We start from the raw sequence: 21,024 nt of genomic DNA on the forward strand, positions 1-21,024 counted from the left end.
CTCAGCCTCTGGAGTAGCTGGGGTTACAGGTGCCTGCCACCACGCCTGGCTAATTTTTGTATTTTTAGTAGGGGGTTTCACCATGTTGGCCAGGATGGTCTCGATCTCCTGACCTCGTGATCCGCCCGACTTGGCCTCCCAAAGTGTTGGGATTACAGGCGTGAGACACTGTGCCCGGCCTATACATCCTTCTTATTACGTTTCAGTCTTAATGATGTTTAGCTCTTGGTAGTTAAATATGCTACACATTTTGATAATTGGGAGAGAATCTCAACAAGGGGGGTGGGTATCTGGATGAGTAAATATGGGTTTAATAGTTTTATTCCTAAAGTTTAAACTTTGGAAAATTTTATTCAAGGAAATAGAACTTTTTTTTTTTTTTGAGATGGAGTCTTGCTCTGTTGCCCAGGCTGGAATGCAGTGGCGTGATCTTGGCTTACTGCACCCCCGCACTTCCCGGGTTCAAGTGATTCTCCTGCCTCAGCCTCCTGAGTAGCTGGGACTACAGAAGCTCACCACCATACCTGGCTAATTTTTGTATTTTTAGTAGAGATGGGGCTTCACTATGTTAGCCAGGCTGGTCTCGAAATCCTGACCTCAAGTGATCTGCCTGCCTCAGCTTCCGAAAGTGCTGGGATTCCAGGCATGAGCCACTGTGCCTGACTTTTTTTTTTTTGAGATGGAGTCTTGCTCTGTTGCTCAGGCTGGAGTGAGGTGGCATGATCTCGGCTCAATGCAACCTCCACTTCCTGGGTTCAAGTGATTCTCATGCCTCAGTCCCCCAGAGTAGCTGGGACCACAGGCGTGCGCAACCACACCTGGCTAATTTTTGTATTTTTATTAGAAATGGGGTTTCACCATGTTGTCCAGGCTGGTCTCAAAGTCCCGACCTCAGGTGATCTGCCCGCCTCAGCCTCCCAAAGTGCTGGGATTACAGGCATGAGCCACCGAGCCTTGAACTTTTAAAGTGAATGGAGAAAAAGGTGGACAGGAAGTAGTAGTTGGCAACAAAATAAACATTTTAAAGTAAGTCTTTTAATGACATCTGCATTGTATTTTCTAGCCGAAGCAAAACAGTGCCAGTGGGATTTATGTGACTTCTTAACCTTGAAGTCCATTCATAGAACCCTAGCTTCCTTTTCACAGGGAGGAGCTGTGTGATGAAGCAGGCAGGATTACAGGCCACTCCTTTACCCAGGGAAGCAACTGCGATGGTATAAGAGCGAGGTCCACCAATCTCCTGCCGGTTTATCATAGCTACGGCCCAGGCTAAGTCTGAGAGAGGTCGTTCCCACACTTCAAAGTTGTCTCCCTGAAAAACCAAGAAAGTGTGATTGCTTAGCAACTAGTGATAAGTGGCCCTGTTAGTTTGACATTCATTCTTAATGTCAGAACTATCAAGCACTTGTAGGAAAAATTAAAATGATCCTGTAGCATTATTTTGGAAATAAAGTAATGGTTCTAGCAAGAAGCTTTATTACTGATAGTAACATCAAGAGCAAGGGAAAAAAATAGATTTAGGCCCAAGACAAAGTTGGTATTGGGTATATAAAGCCATCTTAAAATATATACCCTTATTTACCTGTCTAAGCTGGTACCCCTGCTTGCCCAAGGGGTCCTGATTGATGGCAATTACATCCTTATCCTGAAGGAGAGCTTTGGCTTGAGGTCTGATGTGTCGGAGGTCATTAGACATGAATAAAGGAGCGGCCATGATAGCCCAGAGGGCCATCTGAGTTACTTGCTGATTCCAGCTGAGGCCAAAGTTGCCAATCACTAACTGAGACAAAGAATGAAATAATTCAAACAAGAGAGGAGGAAACATTCTTAAAGTTACCTAGATGACCCATATGGAGAAACCACTTTCCACAGCATCCTGCTCTAAGTACTCTCACATAAAGCCTCCTCCCAGGAACTTTACCTGTATTTACCTTGAATGTCAAAATAGGAAACAAGCCTACTGCAGGGTCTTGAACAAGGAGGGCTCAAGTTTTTACCATATCTGGGTCATTCCAACCCCCTGGTCCAGCAACATCAACAATTCTCTCCTGGTTAAAAGATGTCCAGTCCAAGATACTCTTTATACTTTTCCAGGAATCATCAATGTCAGCAAAATTTCGCCAGTGATTGCAGTACTGTCTGATTTCTGTATAATTGGGCTGTGAAAACAGATATGACTCTTCTGTTTACTTTCTACTAACATCCTTGTGAGATGAAAACAGTTAAGTTTAAAGGAGGCACTTGTAGCCTTCTCTTGAGTTTACAGATTGAAGGTCTCCATAAGGAGGTCTAAACCCTTATAATGAATTTTCACTGTAAGAAACTTAAATCCTAGGCATATAGTTTGTTAATGGAATAAAAAGTTTGTAGAGGCCGGGCGCGGTGGCTCATGCCTGTAATCCCAGCACTTTGGGAGGCCGAGGTAGGCGGATCATCTGAGGTCAGGAGTTCGAGACAAGCCTGGCCAACATGGTGAAACCCTGTCTCTACTAAAAATACAAAAATTAGCCAGATGCGGTAGTGCACGCCTATAATCCCAGCTACTGGGAGGCTGAGGCAGGAGAATCGCTTGAACCCGGGAGGCGGAGGTTGCAGTGAGCTGAGATGGCGCCACTGCACTCTAGCCTGGGTGACAGAGTGAGACTCTGTCACAAAAAAAAGTTTGTAGATAGGCAGGTGGGATATCAGGTTTAAGATGTTGAGAAAAAAGACTATTTTGTAGAGATAATGAGGGAATAATAGGGATTCATTCCATAAATAACTATTCAACACTTAACCATATGCTACGGATACAGTCAAAGTTAGACAAGGTCCCTGCCTCATGAAACTTACACTCTAGTGGGGAGACATGGTAACAAGTCAACAAATACTTCGAAATAGTGCGGAGCTCTGAGAAGGAAATTAAACAGGTTAATGTGATGAAGAATGAATGGACAGAGGGCTATTTTAAAGTAGTTAGAGAAGAACTGTCTGCATATGTGGCGTTTGGTCTGAGACTTCAATGTTAAGGAGCCCGGCCCTTTAAAAATCTTTGGGGAAGAACTGTTCCAGGCAGAAAAAAAGCAAGTGTAAATGCCCTGGGGCAGCAATAGGCTTGCAGTGTTAAGGGACAGAAAGAAAACCAGTGTAGCCAGGGAAAGAGCCATGACCCCTTGGACTTTGGGGAGGCAGGCAAGGGCTGGATCAGTGCAGTTTGGTTTCATTCCAAGTGCAATTGGAAGCAAGTTAAGGGTTTTAAGCAGAGAACTGATGATGCCATTTATATTTTTTATAACTCTGTTAAGTCTCGGGTTTTTTCTTTAAAAAAAAACCTGACATTTACATTTTAATAAGATATCTCTAGTGCTGCTTGGAAAATAGATGGCGGTTGAGACAGAGTGGAAGCAGAGAGATCAGGCGGTCACAGCAGTCTGGGTGAGAGCCAATAGTAGCTTGGAAGGCCAGGGTGCATGTAGTGAAGATGGAAGGAAGTGGGCTGATTCAGGAGATATTTTAGAGATACTGGTGGAAGGACTGTTGATAGACAGGACATGAATGGTGAAATAAAGGGGAAGACACACGGATGACTTTCCAGGTGATGATAGCTTAGACTATAATTACAGCAGTGGGGATGGTGAGAAGTGGTTGGAACCTGAGAGAGATGGTAGGATGATATTAAGTAATGTTGGACTTTGAAGGAGACCTTGGTTTCCTTTGTTGTCAAGTTCTATCTATCAGTATGGTTCTATTGGATTCTGGGCTCGCTATCTCACCTTTTGAAAGGGCCACATATAAAGAGGCCACTCACAGGAGTACACAATGCTTCTGCCAGTCCTATTCAGGGCCAAGGACATGTGCTTATAACCTGTATGAGAAAACAATGGGTAAAATAAGGGAAAGAAATGAATTTCCAGCTGGGGCTATATATATAGTTATTTTATTTTATTTTAATTTTTTGAGACGGAGTTCACTCTGTCATCTAGGCTGGAGTACAGTGGTGTGATCTTGGCTCACTGCAACCTCCGTTTCCCAGGTTCAAGTGACTCTTCTGTCTCAGCTTCCCAAGTAGCTGGGATTACAGGTATGTGCCACCAAACTCGGCTAATTTTTGTATTTTTAGTAGAGATGGGGTTTCACCATGTTGGCCAGGGTGGTCTCGAACTCCTGACCTCAAGTGATCCACCCGCCTCAGCCTCCCAAAGTGCTAGGATTACAGGCATGAGCCATCACGCCCAGCTGGGGCTGTATATTTTAAGAAGAGGCTACCTGGAAGGTTCATGTTTAAACTAGCAGCAGGGACAGGCAGTTGCTCTGTGCTTAAATTGTGTAAAGTACCTCCCAGACTGCTGGGATTGTTCTGAGGAAGTAGTGCAGAGATGGTGTGTATATTGAGGAAAGGCAGGAATGAAGATGCTTCTCTCTCTGTGACCGACTGACAACCTGGACTCTCCTAAATGATGTTATAGAGAGTTACAATTACTAATTAAATCTTAGAGCCCCCTTGAATTATAAGTGCACAATATTAGCTATGGTTAGGTATGCATGGATTTTACATGAATTATTTAATTAATGAACTGAAAGAGAAGAGATGGGAGCTCTGGCACATGGAGAATAATTATTTTCAGTATTGTGACAGGGTATTTAAAATTCTGAAGATTGGTTCTTTGTCTCAGCTACCATGGCCTCAAAGTCCTTTCCTTTGTGGCTAAATCTCTGGAATGAAACATACCATCTGCCAAATTTTCCAAACTGTCACAGTAACAACCATCAAATTTTAGCAGATCTACTCCCCAGTCAGCAAAGGTCTGGGCATCAATGTCATAGTATCCAAAACTCCCGGGGAAGCCTGCGCAGGTTTTATTTCCAACATCTGCATAAATCCCTAGCTTCAGTCCTTTGCTGTGAACCTGAAATGAGAGGGAGGAAAAGAGTCACCATCGTAGATGCACAATCGTGAGGTAGCAGAAAGAGAGAACCATTCCAGGCTGGGGGAAGAGACAAGGTTACTTCACCGGGTATTGGGGGCTTTTTCCCACAAACCCCCAAAATCATCCAGATGAGTCTGTTGGCAGACAAAGAATAAATCCCCCAGTTCTGCTGAGCTAGTTCAAACTAGGCATGTGAGCTATAGCCCAGAACTGAGGAGAAAGCTAGCAGCCATGCAAATCTTCCTGATGGGATCCTGAAAATTACCTTTTGAGGGAAATGATAGATTTACCTTGACAAAGACTCTCCTTGACCAAACTTTAGTTAGACTTCTCTGATGAGCCTTCTTTTCGACTAGACCTCCACCTTGGCTTCCTATGTCTGTCCTAGCAAGACCTCTTAGCAAGAATCCTGCTAAGTCAATACTGCCACCATTGATATCTGATCAATTTCCCTCATTCCCCCATCCTTCTTGTTTAAGTTCATGGTCTGCCTTTAGCAAGAAGTTCCCTACCCTTGATGTCTTCTTAAATATTCCATCCACTGGCCCCCTCAATCTGCTCATTGGCTATAAATCTCCACCTGTCTTTGTTGTATTTGGAATTGAACTTGACTCTTTCCTCTACTGTGGTAGTACTGAATAAAATCTGTCTTCATTGGCCGGGTGTGGTGGCTCATGCCTGTAATCCCAGCACTTTGGTAGGCCAAGGTGGGCAGATCACAAGGTCAGGAGTTCAAACCAGCCTGGCCAACATGGTGAAACCTTGTCTCTATTAAAAATACAAAAATTAGCCGGGCTTGGTGGCACGCGCCTGTAGTCCCAGCTACTTGGGAGGCTGAGGCAGGAGAATCGCTTGAACCCAAGAGGTGGAGGGTTGCAGTGAGCTGAGATTGTGCCATTGCACTCCAGCCTGGGTGACAGAGCGAGACTCCATCAAAAAAAAAAAAAATCTGTCTTCATCATCTTTAACTGGTGTTGGACTCCATTTCTCTTCAATGATCTCCAGAATATTTTCCTTCTATCTTCGAAAATTCTAGTTTATAGTACCATTGCAATAGCTTCCCAAAGGTTATATGGAAATACATGCACACATATGTCAAGAACCAAGTTCCTTTTTCCTCCTAGAGAGTTCAGTGGTTTTAGCAAAAGGAGAACTCCAAGATGGGCCTCAAGAGCTATTACAAAACACTTGTAGGCCTGGCGTGGTGGCTCATGCCTGTAATCCCAGCACTTTGGGAGGCCGAGGCGGGTGGATCACGAGGTCAGGAGATCAAGACCATCTTGGCTAACACGGTGAAACCCTGTCTTTACTAAAAATACAAAAAATTAGCTGGGCGTGGTGGTGGGTGCCTGTGGTCCCAGGTACTCGGGAGGCTGAGGCAGGAGAATGGCGTGAACCCGGGAGGCGGAGCTTGCAGTGAGCCGAGATAGCGCCACTGCACTCCAGCCTGGGAGACAGAACGAGACTCTGTCTCAAAAAAAAAAAAAAAAAAAAAAAAAACTGTAGGCCGGGCGCAGTGGCTCACACTTGTAATCCCAGCACTTTGGGAGGCCGAGGCAGGTGGATCACGAGGTCAGGAGATTGAGACCACAGTGAAACCCCGTCTCTACTAAAAATACAAAAAAATTAGCCGGGCGTGGTGGCGGGCGCCTGTAGTCCTAGCTACTCGGAGAGGCTGAGGCAGGAGAATGGCGTGAACCCGGGAGGCGGAGCTTGCAGTGAGCCGAGATTGCGCCACTGCACTCCAGCCTGGGCGACAGAGCGAGACTCCATCTCAAAAAAAAAAAAATTGTCTGCTGATGGAATGCAAAGTCCACCTGATAAGCCTTACAATTCAACGTTCAGATAACAGCCAGCTATTCTACTTTCTAAGTGTCATGAGGGCTGTTTCTTTCTTTTCTTCTTTTTTTTTTTTTTTTTGAGATGGAGTTTCGCTTTTGTTGCCCAGGCTAGAGTGCAATGGCACGATCTCAGCTCACTGAAACTTCCACCTCCTGGGTTCAAGCGATTCTCCTGCCTCAGCCTCCCAAGTTGCTGGGGTTACAGGTGTCCACCACCATGCCCAGCTAATTTTTTGTATTTTTAATAGAGTCGGGGTTTCACCATGTTGGCCAGGCTGGTCTCGAACTCTTGACCTCAGGTGATCCACCCGCCTCGGCCTCCCAAAGTGTTGGGATTACAGGCGTGAACCACCACGCCCGGCCATGAGGGCTGTTTCTAAACAAGCTTCTGTACAGAAGTGCTTACAGTCCTCTGAATGAACAAGAACATTATCTATAAACTCACATAATTAGCTAGCTGGCGAATCCCATGAGGAAAGCGCTGAGGGTCTGCCTTAAGTCTGCCTTCTGAATCTCTTTGGGGAGCCATCCAACAGTCATCAATGCAGAGGTACTCATAACCTGCATCCTTCCAGCCATCTGAGACCATGAGCTCTGCCATCTCCATGAAGAGCTTCTCACTGAAAGAGAAATTCCAACAATCATTACAATTCATTAAGTGAACACTTAGGTACCTCCTATTTATTAGGCACCTTGGGATTTCACAATTTTTTCCAACCCAGTAATAGTGTGGTAGTAATCACAAGCAATGTAAGGTAAAATGAATTGTTTTTCCAGATTTTCTTTTGTCTCTCTTATCCCCTTAATATTCCCGCCCTAAAAACCCCAAACAAAATAGGAATGAGAAATATATGATGAAATCGAAAAGATTATTAGATCTAAGAAGACAATTCAGTAAATTAAGAAACTACAAAGTTAACATAATCAACAGATATCAACAATAATCCTATTTGGAGAAAAAGATCCCATTCACAAGAACAATTGAACAACCTAAAATGCCTAGGGATAAATTTAAGATATGTATAAGGCCCATATGTTAAAACTATGATGCAACTAAATGATTTGAATAAATGGAGAAATATTATTTTGCTCTTGGATAAGCATACTCAATATTAAAAATAAGTTAATTTTCCCTGCAATCCTTTGTATGTTTAACAAAATCCTTAACAAAGCCCAAAAGTACTTAGGTTTCCTTTTTATCTTTTTTTTTTTTTTTTGAGAGGGAGTCTCCCTCTGTCGCCCAGGCTGGAGTGCAGTGGCGCCATCTTGGCTCACTCCAATCTCAGCCTCCCCGGTTCAAGCGATTCTTCTGCCTCAGCCTCCCGAGTAGCTGAGATTACAGGCATGTGCCATCGCACCCAGCTAATTTTTGTATTTTTAGTAGACAGAGTTTTGCATTTTGGCTAGGCTAGTCTTGAACTCCTGGCCTCAAGTGATCCACCTGCCTCAGACTCCCAAAATGCTGGGATTACAGGCGTGGGCCACCTGCCCAGCTTCCAAAAGGGCTTTTTAAGGAACTTGGCACAACATTACAAGAAGTTCACCTAAAAGATTACATACATGTACATTCATTAAAAGATAAAGGAAGGCTGGGCACGGTGGCTCACGCCTGTAATAACAGCATTTTGGGAGGCCGAGGCAGGCAGATCACCTGGGGCTGGGAGTTCGAGACCAGCCTGACCAACATGGAGAAACCTCATCTCTACTAAAAATACAAAATAGCTGGGCGCGGTGGCGCATGCCTGTAATTCCAGCTACTTGCAAGGATGAGGCAGGAGAATTGCTTGAACCCGGGAGGCGGAGGTTGCGGTGAACCGAGATCATGACATTGCACTCCAGCCTGGGCAGCAAGAGCGAAACTCCAGCTCAAAAAAAAAAAAAAAAAAAAGATAAAGGAAGGTAGTGTGGAACTATTAGCATTAGAATAAGAATACACAGATTAACGGAATTAAAGTTTAGAAAGAGGTCCTTCCAGCCATCTGATACCATGGGACTTATTATTTATTAAATGTGGCATTTCTTATAGAAGAACAAAGTTCAGATGGACTAAAGATTTAAATATTTTAAAAATCCACAAAAATACTAGTAAGAAATGCATATACTGTATTATCTTCAGGTAGGAAAGGACTTTCTCAGCATGACCCCAAAGTCATAAATCAGAAAGGAAAAATCGATGTGTTTGATTACATAAACATCAAAACCAACACACAGGATGAACCACCGTATTTGCAGACTAAAAATTCAAAAAAAAGACTATGATAGACTAAAAAAGAAAAAAGAGGCCGGGCGTGGTGGCTCACACCTGTAATCCCAGCACTCTGGGAGGCCAAGGCGGGCACATCACTTGAGGCCAGGAATTCGAGACCAGCTTGGGCAACATGGTGAAACCCCGTCTCTACTAAAAATACAAAAATTAGCTGGGCGTGGTGGTGCGCCTGTAATCCCAGCTACTCGGGAGACTAAGACAGGAGAATTGCTTAAACCCGGGAGGTGGAGTTTGCACTGAGCAGAGATCGTGCCACTGCACTCCAACCTGGGTGACAGAGTGAGACACCCTCTCAAAAAAAAAAAGTTAAGGCTGGGCGTGGTGGCTCACACCAGCACTTTGGAAGGCTGAGGCAGGCGGATCACAAGGTCAGGAGATTGAGACCATCCTGGCTAACATGGTGAAACCCCGTCTGTACTAAAAAATACAAAAAAAAAAAAAAAAAAAAAAAAAGAGCCAGGCGTGGTGGCAGGCGCCTGTAGTCCCAGCTACTCGGGAGGCTGAGGCAGGAGAATGGTGTGAACCCAGGAGGCAGAGCTTGCAGTGAGCCGAGATCGTGCCACTGCACTCCAGCCTGGGCGACAGAGCGAGACCCTGTCTCAAAAAAAAAAAAAAAAAAAAAAAGTGTAATTTACCCAATGTCACAGGGCTAAGTAACAATGAGGCAGAATTTGAGCCCAGGCTGGGTGCCAGGGTCTTGCCATTAGCCAAACATGACATACACATGATCCATTTTTTATGGAAAATAATGAAATAAAGAAATCTATGTTTTCATTTATATAGAAAACAATTGTAAGGTTGTATATTAACATTTTAACCATTATTATTTCTGGGTGGTGGAACGGTGGGGGGAAATCTTTATTTTCATTTTGCTCTTCTTTATCTGCATTTTTTGCAATGATGATGCATTAGTTTTATCATCAGATGCAAATACCACTAAAAAAAAAATCCGTGATGGGCAAAATTGCCACACATACTGTACCACAGGGTCACATGAAACTTAGAAGGCCAATTTCTTCTGTGATGTCTGACCAACATCCTGACTTTATCTGTAAAGATATTCACAGGAATAACTTATGGACACAGAAATGTACTGTGACTGCCACCTTTTACCAACATCTATCAGTTATTCCTAACCTTTTTTAAATCACAGAGCCCTTTGAGAATCTGAAGAAAGGTAAATATCCTCTCTCCAGAAAAATACACATATTCATTCAGATTTGTAGATTTACATTCATTTTCCCATTGATTCCAGGTTAGGGAACATTTGCTCTGTAAGCGCAATTGAATGGTCAAGCGCTGTGCTATGTACTTTAAATAGGTTATCTCCTTGAAAGCTCACCTGTGTGAGATAAGAACTATTTTTCAGATTTTTTTTGTCAGCTCCCTGAAATTAAAAGGTTGTAATCCTAATTTACAGATAAGGATTGTGAGGGTCAGATATGTTCAATACCTATCTAATCCAGCCTCAACCCTCACCAAAGGTGTAAATGTATAAAGTTCCTCCATGTCAACCTTCCAGCCTGATGCCACGCTCATGGGCGAGGTGGGAGAGATCTCAGCGACCTTATGGTCTCTCTAACTCCCTCGAGATACTGCCGAGAAATCCACGACCCCAAAAAGAGAAAAAATGGCATGAATCTTAGTTCCCCATCCCTCCTACCCACCCTAGATGTTCTCACGGTTGGCACCTGGCAGAGGAAGAGCAGAAGTTCACAAGAAGGGTCTGAATAGAACCGGGCAGGGCTACTTTGGGCACACTGCCTATGGGGTGGCCCTGCTCTGCAAGGGGCAGTGAAAAAAGAGAACCGGGTAGGGAGAGAGAGAAAGAGAGAGAAGAGAAGAGAAAGAGAAGGAGAGCGAGAGAGAGAGAGAAAGAAACAGGGGCCGCTGGCCGGACTCCCATCCCAGGAAAGGTCACACAGAGAAAGTTTAGGGCTAGTTCTCATTCGGGACAGTTTGCTGGGGATAAAAAAGCAGCAGCAGAGTCGGGTTGGGGGAGCTCTCCCTCGGGCTCAACTGTTCCCGTTGAGACTCTCCAGTTCCCCAAACACACCCAAACCCATGGAAAAGCAAAGGGAAGGGAGTACCCAATATCTGATACCTGATGCAGGAATCTGGCTCTTCTTGGCAGTCAAGGTTGCACATGAAGCGCTCCCAGTGCAGCCAGCCCATGGTAGGCGTCCTTGCCAATCCATTGTCCAGTGCTCTAGCCCCAGGGATGTCCCAGGAAACGAGGGCCAGGAAGCGAAGCGCAAGCGCGCAGCCCAGATATAGTTCTGGGTTGCTCAGCTGCATTGTCACGGTGATCGGACAGCGTAGATTTCCGCGGGTAACCTGGGCTTTTAAGATTAACCTCAGGGGCGGACCAATCACCGATGACTTATTAAATAATGACGTTATTGTTTCTCTGGCAACTGGGACGGTTATGCCCAGAGGTAGACCAATAATCAGTCACGTAAGACGTTCCACTAACCAATCACCCTCTTCCTTTCTTGATATTGACCCGCCCTATTTCCATACCAGAAGGAAGTGCGGCACCTTAGTGATCCCGAGTTTAAGCCGAGAGTTGCTCACGTGACCGAGATCTCACATGACGTAGGCGCTCACGTGATTACTCGCTTACGTGAGCAGAAGTAGTTCTGGTCGTCGTCTACCGTCTCGCTATAGCCGTTTGAGGGAAGAAGGAGGAAAATTACCCGGGATCGTTAGAGGTTGGTGTGTGGGTGGGAACTGGGGACCCAGGGGTGGTGATGATGAAGACCAAAGCGGGGTTCGGGGGCCGCCTCCGCCTCTTTCGTTCTCTGCTTTCCCCTCCCCCCTCGCGCTCTCTCCTTCCTCCCCCCCCATCTCAGTGCCGGGAAGCCGCCTGTGCTGCGCCTGGTGGGGAAATGGTGGACGCTCATGACTGTGTATGTGTTTTTGTATATCTGTCTGTCTGGGCCGGTCTCGGGGGACCCCTAAGGGTGACCGTAAGGCGAAAAACGTTTGAAAACCACGGCCCTGAGTTAAGAAAAACAGATACTGAAAATAGTGGTCTGAGTGCTGGTCTATCCATTCAGGCACTCAGTCTCCACTGCCTGATTGTCTGTAGGGGGAGGCCCCAAGTGAATTTTATCTGTAGAGTCACATCTAGGCAAATGCGTGCTTGACAAAGGCGCCCAATAAATTACTTTACTGAATTGAGTATTTGAATAATGTTTATTTTTCTGCTGATAACAACAATCTACATACTCAATTTCGAACATTTGAAAAATAACAATATAGTATAAAATTTAAAAATACACGTAATTCACCACCCGGAGACGACTACTCAACCTCATGTCGTTACAGTTTTTTTAAAAATGTGTATAACACGCATATAAATACACAAATTCTTAACTCACAAAGAGTCCTGGTTCCCACTTTAGCCAACAGTCCTGATGGCCTTCCCAGGAGACGCAGTAATGAAGTAGAACCTCTCTGCCCCTACAGAAGGGCTCTTAAGGAATAGAGTGGTGCAGGGAATTAAATGGGACGGGTTATCCCAGGGATAAGGCAAGCAAAAAAAAAAAAAAAAATCTTACAAAATGAAATAAAAAAACAGCCTGTAAATCTGTCACTGAGACCTTAGGATGGTTAATAGGAAAACTGTTATCACTGCAGATGCAGTGTGCTAGGCACATAATAGGCAATCAGTAAATGTTTGTTAAATCGTTTCCTCAGTGTAGTTTTATGGCTGTTACTACACTTTGTACTTTGTTTCCAAGAGGCCCAGTGCTCCCAGACCATTTCAGATAAACCATCCACATACAAAATTAGAAAATTTTATACAATCTCCTATACCAAATCCCAGAAATGCAAACATTTTAATTTGTTTTATGTTACTTTTTTGCTGAAATAAAAGTAATTATTTCTGTAGAAATTTAAGGCTGCATAAAAAAATTGGAAAAATAACATGGAAAATCCATAAACTTACCACTCAGAGTAACCACTAATATGTTCTTTCTAACTTAAAAAAAAATCCCAGTACAGCAAATTTAAAGAATTAAAACTGTATAGAAGTATATAGGGTAAAAAGCGAAAAGCCCACTTCACCCCCACTACCCTTCAGTTCTCTCAAATACAAGTTTGCTTCCAGATCTTCTTTTATTTATTTACATACGTATATACATGCATGCCAATCTTTTACTGTAAGTAGGCTCATACCATGTATATTCTTTCATTTAATGTATTTTGGAGATCTTTCTGGGTCAAGGCAGATTTTTTTTAAATGGCTGCACTGCATTCCATTTTAAGGATAAAGTGTAATTCATTCAGCCATTCCTCTAATGATGGCTGTTTAGGTTTCCAGTTTTCTGCCATTACTAACAGTGCTGCGAGGAACATTTTGTAAGTATTTCTGTTGACTAGATTCCTGGAAGGATTCTAGCAGTGTCAAAGGGTATGGAAACATGTATTTTGTACATAGTTGATATTGTAAAGCAGTTGTGCTCTTGGGTCACTTGCAATTATAGCATAAGTAATTTCTCATGTTATTATTTTTGTAACTTTTAAAATTAAATGCATAATATTCCAGTTTTCTTAATAAAGTACTTTTCAAAGAATATATAGCTCCATAAATCTTTGTCTGAATTTCAGATCATCTCCTTAGGGCACATAACTGAAATGTATTTGCTGTCAAAAGGCGTGATACATATTATCAAATTGCTTTCAGGATATAGTGGGGTTTATCAAAAAGGAAATAGTTTATATCAATTATTACTCCTCTAGTAGTGTATTAGTTTGTGAACTGCATAGCACTGATTTACTGTTGCTGTTTAATTTCCATTATCTTGATGGGTGAAAAATAATGATTAGTTCTGATTTTAACTTGCTGGAAGATTGATTAAATTTGAACATTTCCCACATTCCTCTCCTGTATCCTCCTATACCTGTATTCTCTCATACTTAATCTGTTATCAAGTCCCGCAGATTCCACTTTTTTTGGTATGTGTAGATACATCTTTTCTCCATTTTACTCCTGTTGCCTTAGGCGATTCCTTTAACATATATTTAAGAGACAAGTTCTAACTAATCTCCCTAGTTCCACCTCGACCCCCTTCTGTTTGAGTGCCACGCTGTTGCCAGGGTGATCTGTCTGAAAGAGTTTTGGTGAAGTCACCCTACATACTCCCCGGTTTAAAAGTCTTAAAAGGCGCTTAGTGTTTGTATATCAAAGTCTTTGGGATCTGATCTATGCCTTGCCAGTCTTTTCTCTTGCTTTTCCCTCTCCTATTTGTGCTTCATCATAATTAAAAAAAAAATGTTTATGGCTCCCTGGGCAGATTAGTCTGTTTCATTTAACCATTTGGCCTCCAACCAATAGAACTGATCAGCTAGTCCTTCTTTGATACTATGCTTACGCCCCACTCAGAGGGTCATGGCAAGTATAATGTATATTTGCATTTACATCTTTAATAATGACATTCGGTGCTCCTGTAGGACCATAAGCCCCTTCTGGGCTTATTGATTCTTGTATGCCAGAGCCGAGTATTGGACATGGCAACTAAAAAATGTTTCTAAAATGAATGTGTGAATTCCCAATAATGTCTTTTTTTCATTTATCTCTGGAGCCCAAATATTTCCCTGATTTTATTGATTTGCATACATTTTTATATAATGAGGATATTATATAAAGAACTTACATAACCTGTGTTTTGTTTTTTAATTGTTTAATCTTTTGATCTAGTGAAGTTTTTTATGTTTATATATATAGCCGTCTTTTATTTGTTGACATCTCCCAATGATTTGTTGCTGTTAATTTTTTTTTTTTTTTTTTTTTTTTTTTTGAGACGGAGTTTCGCTCTGGTTGCCCAGGCTGGAGTGCAGTGGCGTGATCTCGGCTCACCTCCGCCTCCTGGGTACATAAAAGCGATTTTCCTGCCTCAGCCTCCCGAGTAGCTGGGATTACACGCACCTGCCACCACGCCTAGCCAATTTTTTGTATTTTTAGTAGAGATGGGGTTTCACCATGTTGACCAGGCTGGTCTCGAACTACTGACCTCAGGTGATACACCCACCTCAGCTTCCCAAAGTGCTGGGATTACAGGCGTGAGCCACCACACCCGGCCGATTGCTGTTAATTTTTAATGGTATCTAACACATAATAGGCATTGAATAAATAACTGCTAAAAAATGAATGAGTTAAAAATTTGGTGAACTCTTTTTGTTTATACAGATGTCTTACAGAAAAGCTGGCAGCATAATTGAATTTTCTATTAATAGTTTGCTTTTTTCTCGTACTATATCACGAGCATTTTTCCATGACAGTAGTCTTCTAATTTTTTTTTTTTTCAGCTACATCAAAATTGCATTGAGCCAAACTTGCCACCAAGAGCCCAACAGTCACCATGATGCTGAGCACGGAAGGCAGGGAGGGGTTCGTGGTGAAGGTCAGGGGCCTACCCTGGTCCTGCTCAGCCGATGAAGTGATGCGCTTCTTCTCTGATTGCAAGATCCAAAATGGCACATCAGGTATTCGTTTCATCTACACCAGAGAAGGCAGACCAAGTGGTGAAGCATTTGTTGAACTTGAATCTGAAGAGGAAGTGAAATTGGCTTTGAAGAAGGACAGAGAAACCATGGGACACAGATACGTTGAAGTATTCAAGTCTAACAGTGTTGAAATGGATTGGGTGTTGAAGCATACAGGTCCGAATAGCCCTGATACTGCCAACGATGGCTTCGTCCGGCTTAGAGGACTCCCATTTGGCTGTAGCAAGGAAGAGATTGTTCAGTTCTTTTCAGGGTTGGAAATTGTGCCAAATGGGATGACACTGCCAGTGGACTTTCAGGGGCGAAGCACAGGGGAAGCCTTTGTGCAGTTTGCTTCACAGGAGATAGCTGAGAAGGCCTTAAAGAAACACAAGGAAAGAATAGGGCACAGGTACATTGAGATCTTCAAGAGTAGCCGAGCTGAAGTTCGAACCCACTATGATCCCCCTCGAAAGCTCATGGCTATGCAGCGGCCAGGTCCCTATGATAGGCCAGGGGCTGGCAGAGGGTATAATAGCATTGGCAGAGGAGCTGGGTTTGAAAGGATGAGGCGTGGTGCCTATGGTGGAGGGTATGGAGGCTATGATGACTATGGTGGCTACAATGATGGATATGGCTTTGGGTCTGATAGATTTGGAAGAGACCTCAATTACTGTTTTTCAGGAATGTCTGATCATAGATATGGAGATGGTGGGTCCAGTTTCCAGAGCACCACAGGGCACTGTGTACACATGAGGGGGTTACCTTACAGAGCCACTGAGAATGATATTTATAATTTCTTCTCACCTCTTAATCCCATGAGAGTACATATTGAAATTGGACCCGATGGCAGAGTTACCGGTGAGGCAGATGTTGAATTTGCTACTCATGAAGATGCTGTGGCAGCTATGGCAAAAGACAAAGCTAATATGCAACACAGATATGTGGAGCTCTTCTTAAATTCTACTGCAGGAACAAGTGGGGGTGCTTACGATCACAGCTATGTAGAACTTTTTTTGAATTCTACAGCAGGGGCAAGTGGTGGCGCTTATGGTAGCCAAATGATGGGAGGGATGGGCTTATCCAACCAGTCTAGTTATGGAGGTCCTGCTAGCCAGCAGCTGAGTGGTGGTTATGGAGGTGGTTATGGTGGTCAGAGCAGTATGAGTGGATATGACCAAGTTCTGCAGGAAAACTCCAGTGACTATCAGTCAAACCTTGCTTAGGTAGAGAAGGAGCATTAAACAGCTACTCCAGATATAAAAGCTGTACATTTGTGGGAGTTGAATAGAATGGGAGGGATGTCTAGTATATCCAGTATGATTGGTAAATGGGAAATATAATTGATTCTGATCACTCTTGGTCAGCTTCTCTTTATCTTTCTTTCTTTCTCCTTTTTTAAGAAAACGAGTTAAGTTTAACAGTTTTGCATTACAGGCTTGTGATTCATGCTTACTGTAAAGTGGAAGTTGAGATTATTTTAAAACTTCAAGCTCAGTAATTTTGAACACTGAAACATTCATCTAGGACATAATAACAAAGTTCAGTATTGACCATAACTGTTAAAACAATTTTTAGCTTTCCTCAAGTTAGTTATGTTGTAGGAGTGTACCTAAGCAGTAAGCGTATTTAGGTTAATGCAGTTTCACTTATGTTAAATGTTGCTCTTATACAACAAATACATTGAAAACTTCGGATGCATGTTGAGAAACATGCTTTTCTGTAAAACTCAAATATAGGAGCTGTGTCTACGATTCAAAGTGAAAACATTTGGCATGTTTGTTAATTCTAGATTTTTGGTTTAATATCCTGTAAGGCACGTGAGTGTACACTTTTTTTTTTTTAAGGATACGGGACAATTTTAAGATGTAATACCAATACTTTAGAAGTTTGGTCGTGTCGTTTGTATGAAAATCTGAGGCTTTGGTTTAAATCTTTCCTTGTATTGTGATTTCCATTTAGATGTATTGTACTAAGTGAAACTTGTTAAATAAATCTTCCTTTTAAAAACTGGAAAAAAACCTTGTACTGATTGATTTTTATTATGTTCTGTCATATGGGCACACTGACTTTATAATTCCCTAAAAATTGAAATTTTTAATTTTAAAATTATAAACGATATTTAGCATCTTTATATGTTCATTGTGGCATATATCATTAATTATTTCTAAGATATATCCCTAGAAATGGGATTGCTGAGTCAAAGATATACTCATTTTTAAGGCTTCTGATTTGTGTTACCAGAAAGATTCTGGTACTTTATCTTTCTACCTGGAGTGAGTGTTTTATTTTCCCCCTTATACCCTCCTTATTGATGCACATTATTCTTTTTGATCTTTGCCAGTTTGTTAGTTGAGAAATGATATCTCATTGCTATTTTAATTTGTATTTTTTTGATTAATATTAAAGTTGAACTTTCCTTTTTTAAAAAAACTTACCATGTCTACAGGATTATTGAGCTACTTTTGGAGACTGTACTTACCAAGATAGTATTCTCTAAAATCCAAAGAAGTGAAAGCAAATAAATAATCCTTTTTATTTCACCACAAACTAGAGGGCACGTTTGTATGTTAAAAAAGAAGTAGGCTTACAATTATTATGCATTAAAAACAACATAAAAAAGAAGCAGGTTTATGTTATGGAAATAAATTGTCTCCTCCATGAATTCATTAGTAGATTCTCTAAACACTCTCAGGTGTATTTTAGGGCATCTAAAGCTTATCTTAAACCAATGGTTCTCGAACTTTTCATGTGCATCAGAATCATCTGCAGGGGTTGTTTAAACATTCATTTCTAGGCCCCATCCCTAGAGTTTCCAATTCAGTAGTTTTGGGATGTTGCTTGAGAATGTGCTGATACTGCTGGTCTCACCACGTTTTGAGACCCGTCACAGTTCCCCAAACAGCAACTTTAAGGAGCAGCTTCCTTTATGATCCCTGATTGCCTCCCCTTTGTTCCCATAACAAGTAGTTTAAATTTTCTATTAAAGTCCAAACCATGTATTTACAATACCTCGCACCTCTCATGAGGATTTTGAGCTCCTGTGGCATTGTGTGCTGATATCTTAGATTTCTGTCTGGATCACAGTGGTTATTAACAATTCCAACCTTCAATGACTTTAAGGCCCTGATGTCCCTCTAATCAGTACCAACTGTACCGTGAACTACATATCTCTTTGTAGTTTCACTGACCCCTCGGTAACTTGGTTGCTATACTTGGGCTGTTCAGGGCTTGGGGCCCAGAGAAATGAGATGGGAGGCAAATACCAAGTTGGTATTACCTGACTCCCTTTCATTCAGGAAATGAAAATCAATTCTAGAAAATCATTCAAGCTGAAGATGCAGTGAGACGTGATTGAGATTCTTTGATGACTTCTAATTTTTATCACAGCTTTCAGGAGAGCAAGAAATCCATTTTGACTCCTATCATGTTGAGCCAGTCCTTGCCCTTAAGGAAGCCTTTCTCAGAGGGTAAACAAGTAGGTGTTTTTGCCTTCCCAGGCTACTTAATTTTCCAGAAGTTTCTCTAAGTCTGAGCAAAGATTCTCAAGTTAGCCACTAGATGGCACCAAATCCCAGGAGACAATAGAGGGTTCCTTGTGATCTTAGATGTTCACTTAACTTTTCTTCGCTGAATAAGAAAACTCAGAGGGGCTTTGGGGAGCAAAGGAGAGAGAACCTGGAGAAGGTCAGCGGTCAGCACTAGAGGTGTGCAAAGGGACAGCAGTACAGCTGGTGTGCACACGCGTGCACACACACCACCACTCGTGCTCCAACACTCTACTACCCAGGAAAGTGATGAGAGGTCGAGTGGGCAGCCCACCCACAACACCCCCCAAACACTGAGTCAGAGGATTTATTTTCAACTGCGTGTGTGAGCTATTTGGCAGGATCAGGCAGAAAATTTGCAGCCACAATTGCCATGGTCTAAGTATCTGATGGCTTGTGCCAGTGGTTCTCTGGGTGTGGTGCCTGATCGGTAACAGCATGAACCTCCACCTTGTGAGATATGCAGATTCTTTTTGCCCCCCCGCCTCGTCCCCTTTCCCCCAACGACTGAATCAGAAACGGGGTGGAGCCCAACAAGTTGTGTTTTGTTTTTTGTGTTTTTCTGAGACAGGGTCTTGCTCTGTTGCCCAGGCTGGAGTGCGGTGGAGCGATCTCAGCTCACTGCAGCCTTGAATTCCAGGCTCAAGTGATACTCCCACCTCAGCCTCTCGAGTAGCTGGGAATACAGGCGAGTGCCACCAAGCCCAGTTATTTTTTAAAATGATTTTTATAGAGACGGGATCTCACTATGTTGCCTAGGCTGGTCTCAAACTCCTAGGCTCAAGAGATCCTCCTGCCTCGGCCTCTCAAAGTGCTGAGATTACAGGTGTGAACCTCTGTCCAGCCAATAAGCTGTGTTTTAACAAGTGCTCAGGGTGGTTCTGCTGCAGGAAACTACTGGCTGATGGATACATGGATTCCTTTATCCACCCATTCATTGATTCCTGCATTCACTCATCCAACCCTAAAGGAGGTAACCAAAACAGAGACAATCCCATGTGTAAGCATGACATATCTTCTCTGCCTTCTCTACCCAGCAAAGTGATATGAAAATGCATTGCGAATATGTTTATAAATCAAACTCCTTTTCCATCAGGTAGAATTCCTAGCGCTGTCAGCTAAAATGAAGATTTCTCCAAGATGGGCCTCGAGGGCTATTGCAAAACAGCTGCTGATGGAAGGAAATTCCACTTGCTGTGCCTTATACCAGGCTGGGAGTGTCACAAGAGCCCTTTACAAGCTGCTCCCACACTGACCAAAACTGTCTTCTCATGAGTGCAAAGCAGGCATGTCCAAGGGGCCCAGGTTAGCATGGTGCAGGACTCCGCTAGGAAGGTGAGGGGTTATCGTCGCGGGGGAGTGTCGACTAACTGGGCTGGTGGTGCAGGGGTAAAATAATTTACCAAGACAGTTGTAGGTAAAGAAAGGCAGATTTATTAGAGAAAGTAGGAAAATACATTTCGAGAAGGCAACGGGCAGCCTGCAAGAGAGGAGCCGACTGCAAAGAAACAAAGGCTTGCTGGAGATTTTATAGGATGGTTTTTGGGCTGATTGAGAAAACCAAGGCAGTAGGGAGCTAACTTGCATTCTTCTGTCAGCTGGGGTGTTTGATAGATTGAGGCGTTTGATAGTGAGCAGGAAGTTTGTGAGTTATGTATGTTATCTGCGCAGGAAGCCACATGTCCTGGGCCATAAAGAAAAGCAGACCTGTAGCTTATCTGCTTCCTCTTTTTGTTTATATGTTCTGGACCATGAAGAAAGACAAACTTACAGCTTATTTGCTTTCTCTCTTTGCCTTCCCCTGCTCCAGCCAGCCTAACTCCTTTTTTCTAATTAGGATTCCACAGTTATGTTGTCCCTGTGCCTGCAGCCTGTGAATGGATGCCTCACCCCCTCCGTCACAGCAGTGGTCAGCACAGATAAATGCACAGAACACACATCGATCTGGCCCTCTGAGAAGAGAATGT

The 21,024-nt window shown here is 42.9% G+C and overlaps 2 protein-coding genes across 3 annotated transcripts; one reads left to right on the forward strand and one right to left on the reverse strand.

Annotated features, from left to right (window-relative positions):
- Positions 1-1,015: 1,015 nt before the first annotated feature.
- GLA (galactosidase alpha) lies at positions 1,016-11,423 on the reverse strand. The gene is made up of 7 exons (XM_003276457.3): positions 11,119-11,423; positions 7,194-7,368; positions 4,709-4,886; positions 3,753-3,844; positions 1,998-2,159; positions 1,583-1,780; positions 1,016-1,312 (listed from the first exon to the last, which is right to left on the reverse strand). The coding sequence occupies exons 1-7, from the start codon at positions 11,310-11,312 to the stop codon at positions 1,022-1,024; spliced, it is 1,290 nt and encodes a 429-aa protein (XP_003276505.1). The 5' UTR covers positions 11,313-11,423; the 3' UTR covers positions 1,016-1,021.
- A 118-nt stretch (positions 11,424-11,541) lies between these two features.
- HNRNPH2 (heterogeneous nuclear ribonucleoprotein H2) lies at positions 11,542-17,530 on the forward strand. Of its 2 annotated transcripts, none has more exons than XM_003276458.3 (2): positions 11,542-11,728; positions 15,333-17,530. In XM_003276458.3, exon 2 carries the CDS (start codon positions 15,386-15,388, stop codon positions 16,733-16,735), a length of 1,350 nt encoding a protein of 449 aa, XP_003276506.1. In that variant the 5' UTR covers positions 11,542-11,728; positions 15,333-15,385; the 3' UTR covers positions 16,736-17,530. The 2 variants fall into 2 exon arrangements, with proteins under 2 accessions (XP_003276506.1, XP_030663384.1); XM_030807524.1 differs by having other exon boundaries at positions 11,634-11,716.
- Positions 17,531-21,024: the final 3,494 nt, after the last annotated feature.

Source organism: Nomascus leucogenys, chromosome X, assembly GCF_006542625.1.
Source record: "Nomascus leucogenys isolate Asia chromosome X, Asia_NLE_v1, whole genome shotgun sequence".
NCBI lineage: Eukaryota > Metazoa > Chordata > Mammalia > Primates > Hylobatidae > Nomascus > Nomascus leucogenys.